General features: G+C 36.9%; 1 protein-coding gene across 6 annotated transcripts; it reads left to right on the top strand.

Annotated features, from left to right (window-relative positions):
* Window positions 1–510: 510 nt before the first annotated feature.
* stx3a (syntaxin 3A) lies at window positions 511–22,483 on the top strand. 6 transcript variants are annotated; one of them, XR_006252559.1, is made up of 11 exons: window positions 511–883; window positions 10,357–10,431; window positions 10,509–10,608; window positions 12,084–12,158; window positions 12,850–12,920; window positions 12,998–13,106; window positions 13,283–13,356; window positions 15,401–15,535; window positions 16,843–16,942; window positions 18,724–18,834; window positions 21,856–22,483. XR_006252559.1 is itself a non-coding variant. In XM_043257755.1 (11 exons), exons 1-10 carry the CDS (start codon window positions 854–856, stop codon window positions 20,866–20,868), a joined length of 864 nt encoding a protein of 287 aa, XP_043113690.1. In that variant the 5' UTR covers window positions 512–853; the 3' UTR covers window positions 20,869–20,876; window positions 21,856–22,483. The 6 variants fall into 6 exon arrangements, 2 of the variants coding, with proteins under 2 accessions (XP_043113690.1, XP_043113691.1); XR_006252560.1 differs by lacking the exon at window positions 21,856–22,483 and adding an exon at window positions 20,785–20,876; XM_043257755.1 differs by lacking the exon at window positions 16,843–16,942 and adding an exon at window positions 20,785–20,876 and having other exon boundaries at window positions 512–883.
* Window positions 22,484–23,168: the final 685 nt, after the last annotated feature.

The raw sequence follows: 23,168 nt of genomic DNA, 5'->3' as shown, positions 1-23,168 counted from the left end.
ATCAAATAATTATTCTAATATATGCATTTTAGTAGTTGAAAATGATTACATATTTTATTATAATAGTCTCTACTGTGGGGGGATTACATTTTTTACATTACATTAATAATTGCACTATTATTTTGCACAGTTGTAATCGCTTCTTTTTCATGCTAGGTGGGTTTCATATTATTTTAAAACATCTAACAGTTGCCACAAATGGAATCGATGGCATTTGATGTTCAAAAAGGGCATGCGTGAAATATCCCAAACAAATTATTCAGTAAAACTGGACTCCAGTCGATATCTTAACCACGCCACCACTCTTTAGCGTGAAACGTAACCTATTTAGCGAACACCGTATTTGCTACATTATTTATAAATGGCATATTTTGAAATATTTCGGGGAATAAATGTGGATTGAGTCGCACACAGGTGTACGCGGGGCGTGACCCTGGAGAGAGAGAGAGAGAGAGACATAGAGAGAGAGACACAGAGAGAGAGACACAGAGAGAGAGACAGAGAGAGAGAGTGACATAGAGAGAGAGAGAGAGCATGCGTGAGAGAGCAGCTCTTTCAGAGCGATTATAACGAGAAAAGAGAGGGAGAGGGAGGAAGACAGATTAAGCAGACTGAACACAACTGTTGTTTTAATCCCCTGAGCGGATAGATTTAGAGGAAAAAAAAACTACTGGTTTGGAGAAGAGCAGCCATATTGCATGGACCTTTGGTGGAATAACAAGACTCAGAGGAGCAGGAATACGAGGAGTTCGGGAGCGGACGCTACACACTTTCCCGTTTCGTTTGACTCTCTCCTATTTATTATTTATTTATTTATTTAGCTTTAAGAGAGTGCCAACCGATATCTCGAAAGATGAAGGACCGACTGGAGCAACTAAAGGCGGTAAGCGTCTGCTTGTGTTTGTCGTTTGCTGCACGCGACGGAGGCGAGCTGTTATTCACGCAAGTGTATGGGAATGTCATTTCATCTCAAACCTCCCCCTTCACACCCGGCACCGAGAGACGGGACGCTTTGTAACTTTTGTGCGTCCGTGGCCGTGGTCTCAAAGAGAAACCGGGCCCGTGTAAAAGTTACAAAAGCGTCTAAGATGGAGTCCCGGTGGATGAGTGTCCAACAAGTGCTCACTAAAGGCAGCGCGAGTACCATTAGATGCGGTCACCTGACTCCTGGAGGGGTCACGGGCCTCTGGAGGGATGGGGGAGGAGGGGGAGGCTCTTAAAATGCTTTTTGATAAATAACAATAACCGTGGTCCGCCATCCGCTCTGTTACCACACTGACCAAAAAAGTGTGAATAAATTAAGTAAATGAAAAAAAACAACAACCGTAGTTTTGCTTTGCTGCGTTTTGGACATTTAGCATGATGTTCAGATGTGTTTTTTTTTCCCTCACAAGTCCTGTTTTTATGTATATGCACCATAGTGCTAACACTTTTTTTTATATGTACCATGTCTTTCAGACCTATACGTTTTATGTAATACATAATGTACTGCTATGGCACTGTGGACTTCGTTTTTCATATGTATATATATGCCCCAGTGCTAGCATTATTTTTGTATGCTATGCTACTAGGCAAACCACCATGGTTTTTGGTAATGTATCGAGTTTTTTTCCTGTTCTTTTTGACTTAACCCAATACTAGCACATTTGTGGGCATGTATCGTGGTAATACCATGTTTTTGATTACATGCTGTGTTTATCAGACATACAGAACTTTACTACCTTTTTCACTATCATTTCCAACGTTTTTCTGATTTACAACCCAATACAACTGTACTTTGGGTACTAAGATTTTTTATATCTACCATGTTTTCAGGCATAAGATTCAACGCTAGCACATTTGTTGGCGTGTATCATGGTACCACCATGTTTCTTTACTTTAAGACTTGAAATATGAATATGGTTTATCAAAGTATTACTATGGTATTACCGCCTGATACGATACCAGAGTACCGTTGGCAGGGATTGGGAGGGCTGAGTTTTCTCCGATGTTTTGGAGATGGTGTCCGATCTTATGGGCAGGGTCAGAGGTGAGGTTTTTGTTTCTGTGGCGACTCTGCCTCAGTCAAATATTTCTTTTGTTGACTTTGTTACCTGAAGCTGCTGAGCAACCAAGAGGAACTTGTGCGTGTGTGTTTATGGCTGAACCTTATTTACGTTAGTCATAGATGTGTTTCCGTGCTGTTTTGCATCCAGCAAAATCTCACTAGTTATTTTTTCGTATGCCTCTTTTAGTAGTTTAATCTTTGAATGTTTGTGTCAAAGTGCCCGTATTATGGGTTATGAAAGGTTCATATTTTGGTTTTGGTAGTCCCCAACAATAGGTTAACATACATGCAAGGTCTATATATATATTACAAGCGTTTATTAGTTCTTGCCCACTTTCAGTCTGCTTTGAAGCGTGTGAAAGTAGCCTTGTCACCTGACCTGAATACAGCATGCAGATTTGCTCGAATGGAGTTACTGGTTTCTGTTCAAAAACAACAAGGGTCAGCAGTAAAAGGTAAACTTTCGATGCCTTGAAAGTAGTCAATAACAGCTTTTTTTGACAAAACGTGTTTAAGGTTCAGTTCTCGTGGCTGACAGTATACTTTTGCCAATAGAAAGAGTTAATCAAGAGCTTTTATTATATATACAGACATGGACAAAATTGTTGGTACCCTTTGGTCAATCAAAGAAAAACTCACAGTGGTCGCAGAAATAACTTTAATCTGACAAAAATAATAATATTCTATGAATGTTTTGGCCCATTCGCAATATAGCAAACTGCTCCAGTTAAGGGTACCAACAATTGTGTTCACGTGTGTGTGTGTGTGTGTGTGTGTGTATCTATCCCCTTCTGGTTCTCACTCCTTGAGTATAGATACAGCAGGCCTGGAAGAGTTGAATGAAGCTTAATAGTAATTACACAGTAAAGTGTGTTTTGTAGGTTTAGGTGTTTGTTTAAATCTTTTAACCTTAACTATAAGCAATATTATCAGCGACACTTTTCTCAGCAAACAGCACTAAAATCGGTTGCTTGGGCCATGTCTGTGTGATCCTCTGTTCTGTAGGAAATCCTGCTGAGAGTAAAAGGTCTTCCTCTCTAACCTCCCGATACATGGGTTTTGTGCCTGCGTCTGTCTGTAATGTTTAACTTGGTGTGGTCGCACTGTTCTCCGCTTCTTTGTGTGTGTGTATAAGAGTGTCAAAGGCTCAGTATACACACACACACACACACACACTGGTGCTCTTCTTGGAGCGCTGAAGGAACTGTGGGACATCAAACAGCTGAACGCAGTGTGAGAGTGAATTTGTTTTCGTGTTCTTCCTTGTGAAAAGGAACACATATTATAGACTTTAATCTTAAGGCGCGCGGTCAACTTGAACTCACTATACTTTAGACGCTTTCTCTCTCTCTCGTTTTCCCTCAGCAGGAAGTCTCTTGTAGGCTTATCTCTTTACCTCAGTCCAGCTTTTCCAGCACACTGCGTTTGTGTGTGTGTGTGTGTGTGTGTGTGTGTGTGTGTGTCTTTGACCTTCACAAAAACCTGTTGGGTTGGCAACACATTGTTAACACTACAAATAAACTTGAAAAGAGAGCCGATGTCTTTGTCAGCAGGATGGGTAAAATTACATTCTGTCACAGGAATAGCGAAATCTCAGTAAGTGCTTGTTTTCATGAGGTTTCATTATGTTAGACCTCAACTGATGCTGTTTTGCAAAAATATACTGTGGTAAGTGACCAGTTATCAATTAACCACCAAAGTACAGGTTTTACAACCGACATGCATGGAAACGCTACATTAAACATATATATATTCAATTTAATCAAAACAAGGGAATGAATTAGCTGTTGATTTTTGGCCACAATTTGACTAAAATGAAATATGCTCATTTATAAAGCTAGGGAACAAATTGTTAATTTGTGGATGTGGTTTAACTAAAACAATGAGACTATAATTAGGGAACGAATTAATTGTTTGCGTCTTTTAATATATTCATTTAATGTCATGGCCAATAGTAAAGGTGTTTTTATAATCGTAGTGGGTCATATTTGGATATCAATAATAATTTTCTGCCCTGATTTCAGCCCTCTGATAGGAATCAGCTATCATTGGCTAACATCTTTGCATATGAAATGAAGGAAACGTCTACCGTGTTTTTACTGCAACAGCTGCCAAGATTAACCGATTGTGAGAAGCGTCGATTACGGCGTTATATTTAGAACGACTCCTGTTGCATTAATGAAGCCGAACACGGTTTACTGACACACAGATATCACAATGATCTCCTTATTGCCACACAGTTTCTTCAGTCTCATGCTTTCATCATAACGAACAGCGGCGCAATGCGCGTCATTGATCGTAATGAAGCTAGATGATCTTGAGTTGAAGGCTCAAGTTTTAATCGCTTGCTGTAACATGATCAAATAAACGGAACAGATTTAGATTGACTAATGCCTTAGCAGCAGTAAAGACAATGAAGAATGTCTGCAGCGTATTACACCGATCCCAGAAAATGTTAAAGTCTAGCTTTTACAGTAATCTAGCATTTCTACAAGAAAACCGTGGCAGCAGTTTTTAACCGTCTACTGCGTTGGAAAGTAACTGGTTACGTGCAACAGAATTACTTTATTTAATTACAAAGTGAATGTAACGCTAGTTAGTTGCAATTACTGAAAAAAGATGTGCGGTTAAATTACGGTTACTTGCTGAAAATGTTAATGATTAAAAATGTTCACACACATACAGATTGAGAAATTGCACTAACTGCTCTAAAATATGTTTTTTAAGAGTTCAGGACACGGAATAAGACACATGCTCATTCAATAACTGATTTATTTCCCATTTGGCTTCGTTTACGTCTTTATTTTTCAGATCAACAGTTTTCCTCCAAGCCGGTGTTTCCTGTTGTAGCTATGCAAAGATTTGATTCCAAAAACAGCATCTTAACTGAGCTATTTCTTCTTATGATTTTAAATATGTATTTAGCCTCGGATCTCCAAATCTGTGAAGGTAAAGCCTGGGGGGGGTTTTGTGACTTGGCTTTAAAATGTATTTATTGCAATCTTAATACAAGTGAAGAACGATCTCGAAGGTCTGAGAGTCATCAGTGTTGATACTGTATTGGTTAAACAAGGTTTAACATTTAAAAGCATTATACCTTTCATGAAGTAATCAAATGTAATCAGTTACATTACTTTAATGAAGTAATTGAAGTAGTTACCCTTAATACATTTCAAATAATGTAACTTGTAATCTGTAACCTATTACATTTCCAAAGTATCCTTCCCTACTTTTTCAAAAGTTTGGGATCAGAAAGTGTTTCCAGGAAGTGTTTAAAAGAAGTCTCTTCTGCTCACCGAGGCTGTGTTTATTTAATCAAAAGTGCATAAATTGTAAATATTAATTTCTATGATGGTAAAGCTAAATCTTCAGCATTATTGCTCCAGATTTCAGTGTCACTCGATCCTTCTGAATTCAGTCAAACATGCTCATATGCCGCTCAAACATTTCTGATTATTTCTGAGTTAAAAACATTTGTGCTGCTTCGTGTTGTTGTATATACCTTTGATGATGGAAGGCTGAAAAAAAAAAAACAGCATTTATTTGAACATTTAAACATTTATAACATTTATCTTTTATTGTTGTTCTTTTTTTATTATTAATGCATCCTTGTAAAAAAATTTAAAATACATTTTTAGTCTCATGAAAAAAAGAAAAAAAAACTACTGATGCATTGTTTTGAAAATTAAATCAAAGGACAGATGTATAACACCTCTCACATTAATTTCATATTTCTACAGAAGCATATATGACTGACTAAATCTACCCCCTGTTTCACACACAAGGCTTAAGACTAGTCCTAGACTAAAATGTATAGCCTAATTCAGTCTTGTATTTTGTGGCTTGTAATTCTGGCGTATTTTTGAAGGTGTCATTTGAACTGCCAGAAATGCTGAATGAGTGCTTAGTGTTCAGGTTTTCACTCTGTGTGTTTGGCTCTTCTGTGGTGGCGTGACGGAACCACAAGTTTGATGACTGCAGAAAAATCCTTAAATGGTGTCATAAAGAAGGTGTGATTTCGCTCGGACTTCAACCCTCGTGTCTTCTGCCTGTGTTTGAGTTATAATGCTATCACGCACCGGTCCCTGTTCTCTGACGGCGTCGGAGAGTTAAACTGCTGTTATGTCATTTGGCAGTAAAGCTATTATTAAGTGGAAAACAGCACTGGTCTCCACATGCTCTTCATAAAACGTCACAAGACGCACCTTTATGTGCTTGGCGTGTAAGAGCAAGCAAGACACACAGGCAGTTGTTTAGTTTCTAAAGTCCACACAAAATCACTTCTTCATGAACGCATTTCATCCCGCTTCAGACAAGTTTTATATTCAAGAAGACTTTACATTTGCCTAAAATGTAGAGTTGCTAATCCAGCAGTCCTTACAGTGTGCCCCGTCAGCAGAGGCCTGTAACACCGGATGTAAGAACCATGTTCTTAAAGTGCACTTTAATAACAAAACCCATTAACTAAACAAAAGAACCCAAACCTAGACTATAAACTCAGAGGTGGAACGATATGTTGATGGCGAGCATGTCATTCACTGATAACGTGTTCAGTTACTATTAATATGCTTTAGTGACCATGCACGGTGTGACCTGGAAATTCCCTTGTTTTAGACATGTTGCATTGTCTTGTCACTTTGTGAGGACTTGTTTAGGATCTCTGTGCCATGCTGAGTTGTGCTTCGTGTTGTTTTAATCAGATCATGTGATGTAAGTGGCCTTTTATGCCGTCTTCAGTTAATGTATTATCAAAAAGCAGCCTAATTATGAACTAAAAACTGGTGTAAGAGCCATTCTTCTTGCGTACCATCTTCGCTACTAAAGTGATAAAGAAAACGCACTTTCGGTATCTGGAAGTGCTTTAAAGATCGTTTACAGATAACTTTTTTCCTTTTTTTTTAAATCTGCGTTATTGCTATTTGATTATTACGCATGCGATCTTAGACACCGGTTGCTTTAATAGACTGCATTTGCATTAATGCGCAATTTGTTTCCGCATATCAGATGTTTGTCCTGTTTTGAAACCATAATTTGACTGTTTCCGTCAATTTTGTATTAGGGATGCACCAAAATTAAAGTTCTTGGCCAGAGCTGAAGGCGAACGAACTGAATGAGTGCTCCGAAGACCAAAGGCTGAATACCGAACGCATTCATTTGTATTTTTTGCATTTACCCAGTATTTTGCCTTTTTCTTCTTTTACCTTTGAATAGACGAAATAGCCAAAATGTGTTTTATAAAGAACGTAAACCTTTTACAAAACAATTAATAAATATTTGCTTAACACTAAACATTTTTTCAAATATACTTATAACTATACCAACAAAGCACAATTGAACTTAAAATGACAGTAAAACTAAATTTGGCCATTTTTGAGACCCCTTTTTTAAATCAGGCATGTATTTATTTTCTATACGAATAAATGCGGTCTTGCAGAGCAGAAGATAATTCTTTGAAAACATTGAAAAATATTACAGATCCCAATTTGAACCCTATGTGTGTTTTAATAAATGTATGAATAGAGCTGTTGTAATTATAATAATAACAATAATTATTATTATTATCTTTTTTCTTTTTTCCAAAATGCATGTAAATGTTACCTAGCAGCTGACGAGTAACACTTTTAGCGCAATTTTGGACTTTGAACCCTGGCTAACAATACACTGCGAGCTCCTGCAGCGCTGTTTGAATAGGCCATCCGTGCATGTATTAGAAAACATGCAGTTTAATTACTAATTGTACGAAATCAGTCATCATACAGCAACCAGCAAGTCCTCAAAGATAATTAAGTGACTAATTAAATGGTGATGAGCACCTGTGCGGTTGTTGAAAATGACAGAGGATCAGCTGATCAGTGATGTTTTATTGGTTAAAATGATCCATCATGGAGATCAGTGCTTTAGTTGGGCTCTTGAGCCTCGAGAGCCTGTTGAGATCAGTGCTGTGTAGTGAGCAGCTGTTAGCTGCTTTTATATGACGAAATAATCATAAGGCGTTGGCTTCAGTACATCCAAAGTAACTTTTTATTTCATTTATACGCCTAGGTTTCGAATAATCAATCTTCTGGAAATAAAGCATGCGAGTGGAGAGTTGCTTTTATGGTTACGTTAAATTACAAAGACATCAAGAAGCAGCATGTGAGTCTCAACAACGGTGACCAAAAAGTGCTTCATGCTGCAGTGCATGCTGGGTAACTCCATAGTAAAAAAACTACCATCATGCACTGCAGTATGAAAAAATTGTTACCGCTGTTTAGGATCGTATGGTAAGTGTTCATGTCTAAAAGCCTGAGCCGATGCAGATGTTCTTTTTTTTCTAATATTTAAGCATTACATAGGTGTTAGTTTTATAGGAAAGGTTTTTTTTCAGTTTAATAATAGCCCAAAGAGAAACACCTTCATTCGAATGCTTGATAAACAGAAAGAGTTAGTCGATTTGACTCAAGACTTAGCTTGTGTCTTGAAGGGAATGGCTTGGTTCCTCATCTGGTGAGATCAGCTGCTCATGCTTGGAATAAACGCATGTCAGGACATTTTATTTTCTGACCCCTAGGCTGTACACCTGGTGCTTACTGATGATATTTAAGTTTGCAAACATAAAAAAATGGCGGCAAACAGTTGCCTCAAGTTTAAGTTAGTAGAACTTCTGCCGGTTTAGTGTGCTCGAAGTAAAAAGTTATCTACTGTCGTGACAAATTTAAAAAACAGCTCTTAAAGGTAAAGACAAACTCAATAAATGATCTTTAAGGATTTTATTCTTGCAAGAATGTCAGACGGTCGTACAGAAACACACAGTTTGCTGCAGAGTGTGACTAAGAAGACAAGGGCGGTCCTGGCCTCAAGGATAACATTCTTAACAGCAGTACTTTTCCACACATGGGTCGGAGATAGGGAAAAAGTATCATGGATTGCCTTTTTTTTAAAGATACCTTCCCAGTATGGTTGACCTCCCCAGGGTCACCATCCTCCTTATGGTATAGCAGACCCTGAAGGTCGTATGTTGTTATAACTAGGCTCTGCCTGCTATTACCTTTAGTCCAAACCTCTCTTGCAGTCTTTTTTTATATCGAGAGTAAAAAAACAAAAGAAATAAAATTTCCACAACACTACCTCAACAAGTTCTCTGTTGACCAGTTATTCTCATTGGCTTAGAAATACACTCTCCTGGAAATTAGGCTACCCGTAAATTTGTTTTTTTTTTTGGAGATATGCAATATTAGCGCTAATTTAATAGGAAAAGATCATTTTGACATCATTTAAAAATATTTTGAAGGGTGTGAGTATCCAGTCGGTTGTTGGTTCCCATTGACTTTTATGGTAAAAAATAAATAAATAAAATCGTATGGAAGTCAGTGGCTACCAGCAGCTGCATGGTTACATACAGGTGAGCCTGGAACACAAAACCGGTCATAAGTGTCCATTTTTCCAGATTGAGATTGATATATAATCTGAAAGCTGAATAAATAAGATTTCCACTGATGTATGATTTGTTAGGATAGGACAACATTTGAATCTGAGGGTGCAAAAAAAATCAAAATATTGAGAAAGTCTGTAGGGAATTTACAAAAATATTTTAATGGAACATGATTTTTACTTAATTTCCTAATAATTTTTGGTATAAAAGAAAAATAAGGATAATTATTTGATAATTGTGGCTGTTGCTACTAATATAGCGTGCTACTTAAGGTTTTGTGGTCAACAGAAAAAAGAAACTCGTACAGGCTTGGACTTAAATGATGAGAGAATATGTTTTTGGGTGAACTACCCCTTTAAATATCTTTCTAAATGTGTGTAGTAAATTGTAATGTAGTGCTCATTGTGCATAGACAGTGAATTAGTGAATCACTTACCAGTCGTAATAACAATACATGGGTGTATAGAAAGATGAGATCATTAAAAACACTAATCTTATTTCCTTATTTCTTTAACATGAAATTTTCGTATCTCCTCATCAGCATATTGCTTCACAGCCTCCGTTTGTGGTCCGTTTCCATCCTATTTAGGCCAGCTCTACTTAATGCATTTATGGTACACTGTAAAAAATGAGGGATTTTTAACAGGAAAATGCTCCGGTAAAAACCTGTTAAATCGCTAATGGTAAACTCCTGTAAAACGTACAGGGAAATCCCGTAAATGACACCGAGCACCTTCTATATATGTTGATATTTAAATGCTTTGGTTCATCACGTGACTTTCTTATCTGCTTTCGGTGCTTATCAGTGTACAGTTGATGGATTTTTATTTTTTTTTTACAGTGTAATAATCAGCAATCCACAAGAACCGTGAAGCCCTTCTTCTGTTTTATGTTTCAGACGTGCGATCACGATGATGAAGATGTGGAGATCGCCGTGGACAACGCTGCCTTTATGGACGAGTTCTTCTCCCAGGCATGTTCAGCAGCATTCTGAATGCGTGCCACTGTGGTTTTCGAGCTTTTTAAGTGACCTTCATTTGTTTGTATCAGATCGAAGACATCAGGAACAGCATCGATAAGATTGACGAGAATGTGGCCGAAGTGAAGAAACTTTACTCCGTTATTCTTTCCGCACCAACATCTGACCAGAGTAAGACACGCGCACTTATTGTGGGCTCTTTGACCCAGTTCAGCATTGTTTTTCACGTCTGGTAGTAGCCCATGAAATAGACTCTGAGGTCTGTAGAACTTGATTGATTTGCTGTAGTGATGTTGGTAGTGTTAACGCATTACAGTAACACTTGACAACTTATTAGTATTACTGTTTGTGTACAAAACGATAGCCAACAATGAACAGAAAACTAATGAGTGTGCATCGAAACCGATGAATGGCAGGAAGCTAGACAAAGGAAACAGGAAGGCGATGAGAAACAAACTAAAAGCCATGGAAATGAAAGTAACTAAACATAGCTATGATGGAAATACTAAATCGACGTAAAATGCATCTTAAAAATTAAACAAAGAAAACCTGCGTGAAACCTTTTTTATTATTATTATTATGATTAGTGTGTTTTGAGTTATATGTTTAAAGTACACAGGAACTAATATGCTCACTGGTAATACCTGAAACTATAGCCGGGTTTCTATGCAAAGTTGCAAATTTAATTTATGCGCTAAATTCGAATATCACATAAAACGTTTTGCGAAAAAGCACCGTTTCCATCCAACGAGCCAAAGAGAAGAAAAATCGTCACTTCCTGGTAAACTGCCACTAAATATCAGCAAGAAAACTAGAAGAAGCTACTTAATACAATCATTTTCATAGACGATAAATTACTTGAAACACGATAAAAGCATGCCTAATGCTGAATGTTATCAAGTTGAATTTTGAAATGTTAAATAAAAAAAATAAATAAAAAGAGATCTAGGGGCTGGGTAGTGACACTGGTTTGATTAATCACATCCAAAATAAAAAAAATTATTTACATACCATGTATGTGTACTGTGTTTGCTTATTTATTTTGTAGATATAAATACAGACACATACAGTATATATTTTTAACATCATAATGTGTATATAGATTTAGATACTTATATTATTATTATACATTATATTTTGTATTATATCTAAAAATATTTAATAAATAACAACATAAATGAATGCGTTAGTGTGTGCGTGTATATTTATATATATATATATATATAAAAGAAAATAAATTACACAGTACAGATTCATGTAAACTAAAACTTTCATTTTGGATGCGATTAATCATTTGACAGCACTAGTTTTTATACAAACTATCATATTAAACCCATGGCAGACATAAATATTATAGAACATTTTGTTTGTATTTTTGTTGTTGTCAGTTATAGGAGATGTGAGATGTGCAGTAAGTTGTGCTGTTTTTTTTTTTTTTTTTTTCATAAGAGACCTCTTTTAATGAAAAATTCTGAACCCAAATTTTGACCGATAGCGTACGTGAAACCCAACTCCGTTTAGCAATATAATATTCCTTTGGGAGTGTTTAACAACAACAAAACCCACACAAACCAGCGATCAGTCTCCTTTTCACCTCTCCATTGTTATACACCTGCTTTAACTTCTGTTTTTTTCTCTGCGAACAGAAACGCAGGATGATCTGGAGTCGCTTACCAACGATATCAAGAAAATGGCCAACAATGCCCGTAACAAACTGAAGAGTAAGAGTATTTACGTGCATACATGCCCTGCTGGTGTCTTTACACGTATGCTGCCCTGCCTTGTGCTTTTCTCGTTAGCTAATAAAAATAGGTCACAAAGAACTAGGTTTGGCTTTTCAAACACATGTGACCCAGAATAAAGTCAGCCATTTATCCACCTTCAGATCAATGTTTACTCTCTCTCTGAGGTTATTTTAGCATCAAAAGTGTGTGTGTATGTGTGTGTATGGGTTTATATGTGTATGTATGTATGTATGTATGTATTTGTATATATGTGTGTGTGTGTGTGTGTGTGTGTGTGTGTGTGTTTATATATATATATATATATATATATATATATTTTATATTTATTTATATATATATATATATATATGTATATATATGTGTATATATATATATGTATATATATGTATATATATATGTATATATATATGTATATATATATGTATATATATATATATATATATGTATATATATGTGTATATATATATATATATATATGTATATATATGTGTATATATATATATATATATGTATATATATGTGTATATATATATATATATGTATATATATATGTGTATATATATATATATTTTTTTTTTTATTTATTTATTTATATATATATATGTGTATATATATATGTATATATGTATATATATAACTATAATAACCTAACACTGTGTGTGTATAGCCATCGAAAGGAATCTCGAGACAGAAGAAGTGGAAAGAGTATCGGCCGACATTAGAATACGCAAATCACAGGTGAGTCAACATCCCTCTGACGTAACACACACAAATACACACGCTCTATTAACTCTGCTCTCGTGTTGTCCTGCCAGCACGCCGTACTTTCCAGGAAGTTTGTCGATGTGATGACCAAATACAATGAAGCTCAGGTGGACTTCAGAGAGAAAAGCAAAGGTCGCATTCAGAGACAATTAGAGATCAGTAAGTGTGACCCGCGCACTCGCTCCTCACTGAACTGAGACGGCTCTTATCAAACAGTGCGCTGCGTAAAACACGTTTCTTTCTCAAGCTTGTGGTTGAACCGTGTCAAACTGACACTGAGCTGCTATTCCCCTTTTCTGCCTTTTGACTTTTGTTTGTTCTGCTTCTCGCTCTAGCTGGTAAAGCCACAACCGATGAAGAGCTGGAGGAGATGCTGGAGGGAGGAAATGCAGCCGTTTTTACAGCGGGGGTAATGAATACGTGTGTGTGTGTGTGTGTGTGTGTGTGACGGAGCGGGAGTCAGACCAATTCAAAACCTTCCCCTTCCTCGTAACCTGCTCCCATAGGCAGTGCAAGAGATCTGTGATCTAAAACAGCACTCCAAAACAGAGGGACAAGGCTTTCAGTGTAGCTGTAGCCTTTCATGTACACTGATAATATACACATTTTAAAGTACTAATATTAGGGCCCCAGTGACGGCTTTTTACCTTTTTTTGGTTGTCAATCAGAGAGCCTCAAGATGACTGAAAATTCTTTAAAAAAATGCAATAAAACAACTACAAATCAACATCTTAATTATTTTATTTAACCCCTTCAACAACTGTTTAACCTACATGTGTGTGTGTATATTTTATATATATATATATATAAAACAATCTTTTTATTAAATAGACATACATGTTTGTATTTATATATACATAAGAAATATACAAATAAATTATAATAAATATAATAAATATACACACTCAGTACAACAGTACACGCTCGTATATAAGGAATTAAATTAAAAAATAATTATTATTATTCACAAAATGCATTTCAACTCTTAACGTTGTCGGTATTCCGAAATGTTATTATTTTTTGTTAATTATCAAAATAATAATACATCTTCCTGTCAATAAAGGATTTTTTTTTTTATTTAAAGTGGCACAAAATAAGGTTTTGGTCATAATGTCCACCTCTAATGCACCATATTAGCTGTATTAAAATATGTACACTGGCTGATATATGAATCGTCACGGGAAGCAATATTGTTTATTGATTGTGCTTGCTTTGTAGATACACCCTCATCTTATAGCATAAATGCTACTTCAAAGCACCTTTTGGCGCCTTCACAGCAGTAGAGAAGAAGCCCACCTACACACTGTATAATGCAAATGTTATGCAAATAACATTACTTTTCATATGAAGTCAAATGTAGTGCCAGTGGTTACTATTTTGTATTAGAAATGGCTAAGTAACGATGCAGCATGTTGCTTTTAACGTAATGTCCCCTCTCTGAGGTGTTGGCTAGTAGTAATGGAGTACTTGCACAACCACTTCCACCTTCGACTTATTACGACTCGGGAGCTTGGGGTTGGCATTCAACGCACCTACATACAGTTTTTCATAAGAATGCACATTATTGCTACATAAAACAACAACCGTATTCTCTACGTTAACATGAATTATTTTGGACCTGCTGAAATGTTCATGTAAATAATATTTCCCTTTTTAATGTACATTTTAATAGTAAATACATTTTCTTCATTAACCTGCAGCATCAGCGCTTGTCTTCTCATGGAAAGTCTTTTTTGTCATATTTGATACCTGTCGAATGTACAGTTTGAAATTATTTTGATACAGAAATGAACCACTATAGTAAAAAACATTTACTATACTATTTCACTGTAGTAAATTTTTTTTACTATTTATCAATCAATCAATCACTTGTATTTATATAGCGCTTTTAACAACACCGGTTGTATCAAAGCACTGAACAGTATAAAGTAGAAGAATACAATGATAGGGATGTATAATGACGAGATTGAACAATTTGTTATTGAATGCAGTGACGGTCTCTCTGTAATCAATTCGACAATAATCACTAGAGTCCCCAACAAAGCAAGACAGAGGAGACAGCGACAAGAAACCAAAACCCCATCCATACAGAATGGAGAAAAAACAACCTTGGGAGAAACCAGACTCCATTGGGGCCAGTTCTCCTCTGACCAGACGCCCAGCACTTAACTTCAATTTTAAATGTAGCCGTGTCAGTTAGTGTAAATTTATATGACCACGCTTGTACTAATCACTAATCAGTGTAACGAGTTCATTTGGTTTTGGATCTGAGACCTTTGACTTAGACCCTATCGAGACTTCAAATAATAAGACTCAGGGCCCCATCAGTCTCAAAACCAAGACCACAAGATCTAGTCTGTCTGCTAGATCCTGTGAGCGAACTGAGCACAACTCCCCACACTCTTCAAATCTTTGTTGAGTGTGGATATTCACGCTGGCCGTTTGTTTTGCAGATTGTGGATTCGGGAATCTCCAAACAAGCTCTGAGTGAGATTGAAGCGCGTCACAAAGACATTGTGCGTCTGGAGAGCAGCATAAAGGAGCTGCATGACATGTTTGTGGACATCGCCATGCTGGTGGAGAGCCAGGTACATCACTCAACTGTTTGTCCATCATTTTCTCCATCTTTTCATACTGTCAGTGTTTTCTGACTTCCACCTCATTGTCATGCATTTCCCTTTCTCTCTCTCTCTCTCTCTCTCTCTCAGTGTTTCTCTGTCTCTCTCTCTGTCTCTCTCTCTGTCTCTCTCTCTCTCTCTCTCTCTCTCTCTCTCTCTCTCTCTCTCTCTCTCTCTCTCTCTCTCTCTCTCTCTCTCTCTCTCTCTCTCTCTCTCTCTCTCTCTCTCTCTCTCTCTCTCTCTGTCTCTCTCTCTCTCTCTCTCTCTCTCTCTCTCTCTCTCTCTCTCTCTGTCTCTCTCTCTGTCTCTCTCTCTCTCTCTCTCTCTCTCTCTCTCTCTCTCTCTCTCTCTCTCTGTCTCTCTCTCTCTCTCTCTCTCTCTCTCTCTCTCTCTCTCTCTCTCTCTCTCTCTCTCTCTCTCTCTCTCTCTCTCTCTCTCTCTCTCTCTCTCTCTCTCTCTCTCTCTCTCTCTCTCTCTCTCTCTCTCTCTCTCTCTCTCTCTCTCTCTCTCTCTCTCTCTCTCTCTCTCTCTCTCTCTCTCTCTCTCTCTCTCTCTCTCTCTCTCTCTCTCTCTCTCTCTCTCTCTCTCTCTCTCTCTCTCTCTCTCTCTCTCTCTCTCTCTCTCTCTCTCTCTCTCTCTCTCTCTCTCTCTCTCTCTCTCTCTCTCTCTCTCTCTCTCTCTCTCTCTCTCTCTCTCTCTCTCTCTCTCTCTCTCTCTCTCTCTCTCTCTCTCTCTCTCTCTCTCTCTCTCTCTCTCTCTCTCTGTCTCTGTCTCTCTCTCTCTCTCTCTCTCTCTCTCTCTCTCTCTCTCTCTCTCTCTCTCTCTCTCTCTCTCTCTCTCTCTCTCTCTCTCTCTGTCTCTCTCTCTCTCTCTCTCTCTCTCTCTCTCTCTCTCTCTCTCTCTCTCTCTCTCTCTCTCTCTCTCTCTCTCTCTCTCTCTCTCTCTCTCTCTCTCTCTCTCTCTCTCTCTCTCTCTCTCTCTCTCTCTCTCTCTCTCTCTCTCTCTCTCTCTCTCTCTCTCTCTCTCTCTCTCTCTCTCTCTGTCTCTCTCTCTCTCTCTCTCTCTCTCTCTCTCTCTCTCTCTGTCTCTCTCTCTCTCTCTCTCTCTCTCTCTCTCTCTCTCTCTCTCTCTCTCTCTCTCTCTCTCTCTCTCTCTGTCTCTCTGTCTCTCTCTCTCTCTCTCTCTCTCTCTCTCTCTCTCTCTCTCTCTCTCTCTCTCTCTCTCTCTCTCTCTCTCTCTCTCTCTCTCTCTCTCTCTCTCTGTCTCTCTCTCTATAGCATCCTTGTCTCTCTTCCTCTTTGTTCAAACTTGTCCTGTGGGCTGCAAAGCTGTATGCAGCTGGTTGGACTGACTTCCCATCAGCCCTTTCTCTCCAATGTGAGTGCTCTCTTTTGCATGCCCTTTTTATTTCCCTCTCTGACTGTTTTCCTTTCATTCACGTACATTATTTGGTCACAAACTCTATGCACCCATCACAACTTCACCTTGATTTAGAAGAAATGTAATAAATTTGCTCTTTTCCAAAAACCGAGTGAGCTGCACAACCAGATGATGTTTTAAAATTTAGATATACTTGTATTTCTTTTTGGTACAATGGTAGAAATAGTAGTATTTTAAAATGTTATTACAATTATTAAAAAAAAATTAAATAACAAAATATATTTTAAAGCGTAATTCAAAAAAATCAACAAATGAATTGCTTATAAATCACTTTTGATAAATTTGATGCATCATTGCATATATATCATATATATGTGTGTATATGTTTGTTTGTTTGTTTGTTTAACTGGGTTCAAATCACTTATTTGTACTTTAGTTCAAATTAAAAAAAAAAGAAGTTAATTTTCTGTTTAGTTTCTGTCTGTGCAGACTTAGTGTTCAGTTTCAAGTTTTGGATCAGAGCTAATTCAACACAACCTAAAGAGTTCTGATAAATTATTGACCAATCCACCATTATTTTGCTTATTAACTGCTTGCTATGGAGAAAAACTGAAAGGTAAGCTACTAGCATTTCTTTAGTAAATTAATTCTAGTCAATGTTCTACACTGTCAACACTGAAAAAGGCAGACTGGAGCTATTTTTCACTTTTCTTTTACTGAATCAGTGTGGGTTTGGTTTAAAAATCAAATCTCAATGTGTATATACAGATGTATGTGTATGTCTGTATATTAAACCTGTATATCTTTCTTTCTAATGTTGCAGATAAGTTGTTTTATACACAAAATACACAACCCCGTTACTTTAGTCAAAGTACAGAAACATCTAGTCAGAAGTACAGAATGTAAATTTCTTGTTGTATGAAATACTTGCATTATCTCTGAAGCAACTTACAATATACATACACCTGCTTAATACACCAGAGCTTTTACAATGTTATAAACCTATGGGACACACCTTCTGCGGCTTTATAGGTAATATTCTCACATACACAATTTAGCAAAATCATACAATAGTGTGTGTGTCCATATACCACAATATTAACTTTATTACTGAATCATTGTAAAGAAGTATCACATTTGCAGCTGGTCAGTGTTCAAAAAATGCTGGGAAAATCACTTCGTGTAGTCATTTTGGAGAATAAAAGAACATTTATTTCGAAGCTTTTACATAGTAACAACTTTCTATTTCAAGGACGTTGAAAGAAGTGCAGTGGAGTGAAAAGTACAATATTTGTCTTTCAAATGTCGTGAAGTTAAAGCCATTCGTTCCCAAAATAATAAGGCTCACGCAAAGTACAGATACTCAAAAAGAGTACTTCAGTGCCGTACTCAGTGTACTTAGATACTGTCCGCCTGTGCCAGATAAACACATACGCCATAGACTTGTTAGGGTTAGACTTCCATAGTGGGTTTTTTTCCTCACCGTTATCTGTTCGGTTACAAACATTCTTCAGAATACCTTCTTTTATGTTTCACAGAAAGAAAAACAAAACTCATACAGGTTTTGAACAACCTATTGTTGAAACAAATAAAAACTTTTTGGTTGACTACCACTTTAAGACCAATTGTGTGACAACTAGCCCCAGCCTGCCCCATCTCTGTGTGTGTGTGTGTGTGTGCATGGTGCACCTGGGTGTATTTTTAGATTTTATTTTAGACGTAAAGATAACCGTTTTTCATGTTTAACTTTATTTTCCCATATTTTTCCCATGTTTCAGGGCAACATGGTTGATAACATTGAGGTGAATGTAGGTAAAGCAGTCGATCACGTTGAAGCGGCAAAGACTGAAACCAAGAAAGCAGTCAGGTATCGGAGTAAAGCCCGGAAGGTACGGACTTCACCGTAACAGTCAATGTAGCTTCTGCTCTCTCTTTTCTCTTCTGCTTTTGCCCCCCATCTCTCTCTGTCTCTCTCTGTCTCTCTCTCTCTCTCTCTCTCTCTCTCTCTCTCTCTCTCTCTCTCTCTCTCTCTCTCTCTCTCTCTCCTTTCTTTTTCCTCCTTTCTTCTTCGCCCGAAATCCGTTGTAGGGCGGTATGATTGACAGGATCGAGAGCAACATGGACCAGTCAGTGGGTTTTGTGGAGCGGGCCGTTGCCGACACTAAAAAAGCCGCTAAATATCAGCAGGAGGCCCGACGTGTGAGTTGATGATGAATATCAGGCCCCGCCCCCCTCCTTCCCGCCCTGCCTCTCCTTACCGTGTCCGAACCCGCTGACGTCACACGCGCACAAACTAACCCGGTGATTTATTACTAATCCTGATACGCCCTGAAACTTCCCATTACAGGATTTCAGAGTATCTCGGGTGATGAAAAAAAAAAACAATGTTAAGCCACACGTGTTCGTGATATAATAATGGCAACAAAACACAGCTGAGAAGGAAACGTTTTACCAAAGCTGTACTGTTAAAAAAGGTGAGGAAAAACGGCTTCTTTTGGTGCAAGAGAAAGCTAGCATAGGTTTATTTGACACCTCTTTTCATGAAGTTAGGGGTCTGTAACAATTTTGCTGTTTTATACAGATAAAATCACAGAAAACATGTGCATGTGTTTTGAAATAGTGCTGTCAAACTATTAATCGCAATCCAAAATAAGTTTTTGTTAATATATATGTGTGCTGTGTATATTTATGTACATTTAAATATACACACATGCATGTATATATTTAAAATATATGTATATATGTATATTAAATGTATTCATATTATATATATATATATATATATATATATATACAAATACACACACACACACACACACATGTATATAAATATACAGTACACACTTAAATTATGTAAACAGAAACCTTTATTTTGGATGTTAGTCGTTCAACAGCACTTATGAAACTATGAAACTACTTCCCTTTGTTGTCATTGTTCAGGTACAAAAAATGTACGTATGAAATTTAAAGGAACACTCCACCCAGAAATGAGCGGTCATTATTTACTCATCTAATGTCATTCCAAACCTGTATGACCCAAACCTTCATCTGTGAAACACAATATAATATATATTTGAGGAAACAGAATAAGGACATACAGAAAGTGAATTTTTGGGTGCACTTTCCCTTTAAATGCGTAGTGATGAATCACAAAATTATATAAACATTTAATTTAAAAGTGAAGCATGAACAGTGGCTACAAAGAATAGAAAAGTAATACAATTAATCAAAACTGCAACAAGTCACGGCTAAACAACGCTTTATTGCTCGTGGAACGTAAAGCAAGACAGATACAGATGTTTGTGTATCATACATGAAGAGACATATTATTAAAATATTTGGGTTGAAAATTGTTAATGTGACGAGCATGCCATAGTGGCGCACTATGAACTTCTTTCTTTCTTTCTCTCTCCCTCTCTGTCTTCTTTTTAAATGTGAATATAGTTTTGGAATCGTCAATGATTTCTAGACATTAAGGGTATAATTCTGTGATTAATTATTCTGCCTCATAAGACCTTTTAATCATCATCTGAAGCTTTATGACCCTCCACAGACAGCAACACAACTGACACGTTCAAGACCCAGAAATGTAGTAAAGACATCATTAGTTCAACTGTAAGCTACAACAATATTTTTGGAGTCCAAAGACAATTTTTGGGTGAACTAACTCCTGTCTTTTTCCATGAATGCAAGAAAATGAATATGAATATCTTTCCGTGAAACACCATGCTTCGTACCGGACAGGATGCAAGTGTCTTTATATCTGAGTGAGCTGTTGACTTGTTGCTCAAATGTTAAAGTAGATGCTAACTGACGTGTTTGTGTGTGTTTCTTCACAGAAAACTATTATTATAGTGTCTGTGGTTTTGACGGTTTTGGCAGTTATTGCTTTAATAGTGGGTTTATCTGTAGGTCTGAGATAAAGGCTCTGGTGAGTAAATTTCAGAGGAACCTGTAGTGTTCTGACAATGGTGTGGGTGTGTGATGTTGTGTAGACATGGAGCCGGGATTTTAGCTGCTCTTCTCTAGGGGTGTGTGATATATATATATATATTAGTCTGCGATAATATCGTAATTGTTGTTTTAATGATGTGTTTGACATTGAATAATTTGCAAAAAGAAAAACAAACAAACATTCAAAACACTTTTAGAGAGCGCACGCATGCGTTACGAAGTCTAGACTAGTGCGCATGCGCTGTCACTGGACGAATCAGTCTGATGAAATACCTTGATTACAAATTTAAGACATTATTTATATCACTTCATATAGCCTGATTAATCAATTTCACATGAAAAGTGCCCGATTGCAAATGATAGTGGATTATTACAGCAGCTCAAAAAAGGGATTAATTAATTAAGAGACCGCGTTTTCGATTCTGAATGAATCATTCGTTTAAATGATTCGGTTCAATCGTGATGACTCGCTTATTTAGTGACTTACTGCCACCTACTGGCGGTTTAAATTTCACATTCAGAGTATCTTGTATTATTTAAATAATTTCAGTATTCAAAAGGCACTTAACAAAGGTTAAAACCCATAAACTGTAGAAAACTTATTGGAAAACATTTACTTCAATCAGCGTGAACTCACCACATAGAATATGTCCACGGCATTCATCAAGATACCAGAACAATAACACTCTCACCAAAATGATGTCTAATTAACGTTATTAAAACATCAAGATATTATTATTTGCCAATATCGCACACCCCTGCTTCTCTGTAGCCTTGCTCGTGGATGTAAAGCATGCTTTGGGATGTCCTGACCATCCTTTGGTTTGGGTGTGGAGTTCAGTTTCTGTGTTCTCTGTGCATTTTAGTTCTCTCAGTGTGTTTTGGTGGTGAAGGGTCGAAGGCTTCAGACGATTGCCGCTGGATTAACGGATCGTGTTTTGTTTCGTCTCTTGTAGAAGATGATCATACTTGGTGTGATCGGTGCCGTGGTGCTCGTCATCATCATCATCATCATCCTCACACAGGTCCTATGATGACCTCTGCGGCTGCTCATGAACACTTCGCCATTACAGATCATCATTTCCTCTCCTTTCCATCCTCCCCGTGTTTCCTCGGAAGCGAGTCAAAATGAAAGCCCCGGCCCCTGCACCTGTGGCCCCTCCCTTCATCAGCACAAACCAATGGGTATCTCCTCTGCTGGAACCGTAGCGATGGTCCAGGAAACAGATTGTTTTTTTTTTTGTAGTTGTTGTTTTTGTAAGGATGTGATGGGAAATGTTTAAGGAACTTCTACTACATGCCAGGAATGGCGTTTGAAGGAAGCACATTTTAAATCCATGAGCACAGATTAAGGGAATTTTATGAGACTCACAAGGGAAAGGTAACCTTTTTTTTTTTTTAATCGTATTGTGTTTTTATAAGACACATCCATGGCTACATCTGCTGGATGAGCTACCGGCCTGTTCTTGATCAAAAGGGCTCAGAGACTCAGAATGGAAGAAATCCACATGTGTATTTTTATAATGTGACGAAAGTCTGTATGGGAATTAACCAAAGAAATAAATTACATTATATGTTTTCTAAGTATTTTGTTAATATTTGAAAAGTGAATGGGTGGGATTCATTATACAGACTAACTGTCATTAGTTTATATAATTATAATAAATAATATTAATATATTTGTAGCAATCAACGCAGTGTGGGTTCAACTGTTACACTATTACTTCCCAATCATATATATATATATATATATATATATATATATATATATATATATATATATATATATATATATATATATATATATATATATATATATATATAAAACAAACCTAAAACTCATAGTAAGTTTAGAATTTGTGGACCTGAATTTTAGTTAGTAGTAAATTATAAGTATCACTTAGTTCCATTGTGGCTTGTAATAAATTATGACTGAAAACATGTTGGCAATACTTTTTATGGTAAAATGATTTTAACACTGAAGATCTGTGCAAAACGGTTTCACAGATTTCTTTGAACCACGGCACACTCCAAGCACTGTTGTGCATCATGTGCCAAGAACAATATTGTTATCTGTCAAAAAATGGATTAATCATAATTAAATTATTATGAAGAAGCTTTGTTTAGAATTTTACCTCAGTTTGAACTATGTGGTCCAAACAATATTTAATTTCTGTAAATATATTAGAGTTTAAAAAAAACTTTTATAGATCTCACAACTTGTCTAAATATGTTTATCTTGGTCCATTTACATAGATAATAAAGTGGA

The sequence above is a fragment of the Puntigrus tetrazona genome, chromosome 14 (genome assembly GCF_018831695.1).
Source record: "Puntigrus tetrazona isolate hp1 chromosome 14, ASM1883169v1, whole genome shotgun sequence".
NCBI lineage: Eukaryota > Metazoa > Chordata > Actinopteri > Cypriniformes > Cyprinidae > Puntigrus > Puntigrus tetrazona.
This window is presented reverse-complemented; position numbering and strand designations above follow the sequence as displayed.

Bases quoted from the DNA above. Each gene is read 5' to 3' on its own strand.
- stx3a (XM_043257755.1), top strand. From the start codon at position 854: ATGAAGGACCGACTGGAGCAACTAAAGGCG. The intron at 10,432-10,508 runs GCATGTTCAGCA...TGTTTGTATCAG, and splicing joins TGGACGAGTTCTTCTCCCAG to ATCGAAGACATCAGGAACAG. The intron at 12,159-12,849 runs GTAAGAGTATTT...GTGTGTGTATAG, and splicing joins TGCCCGTAACAAACTGAAGA to CCATCGAAAGGAATCTCGAG.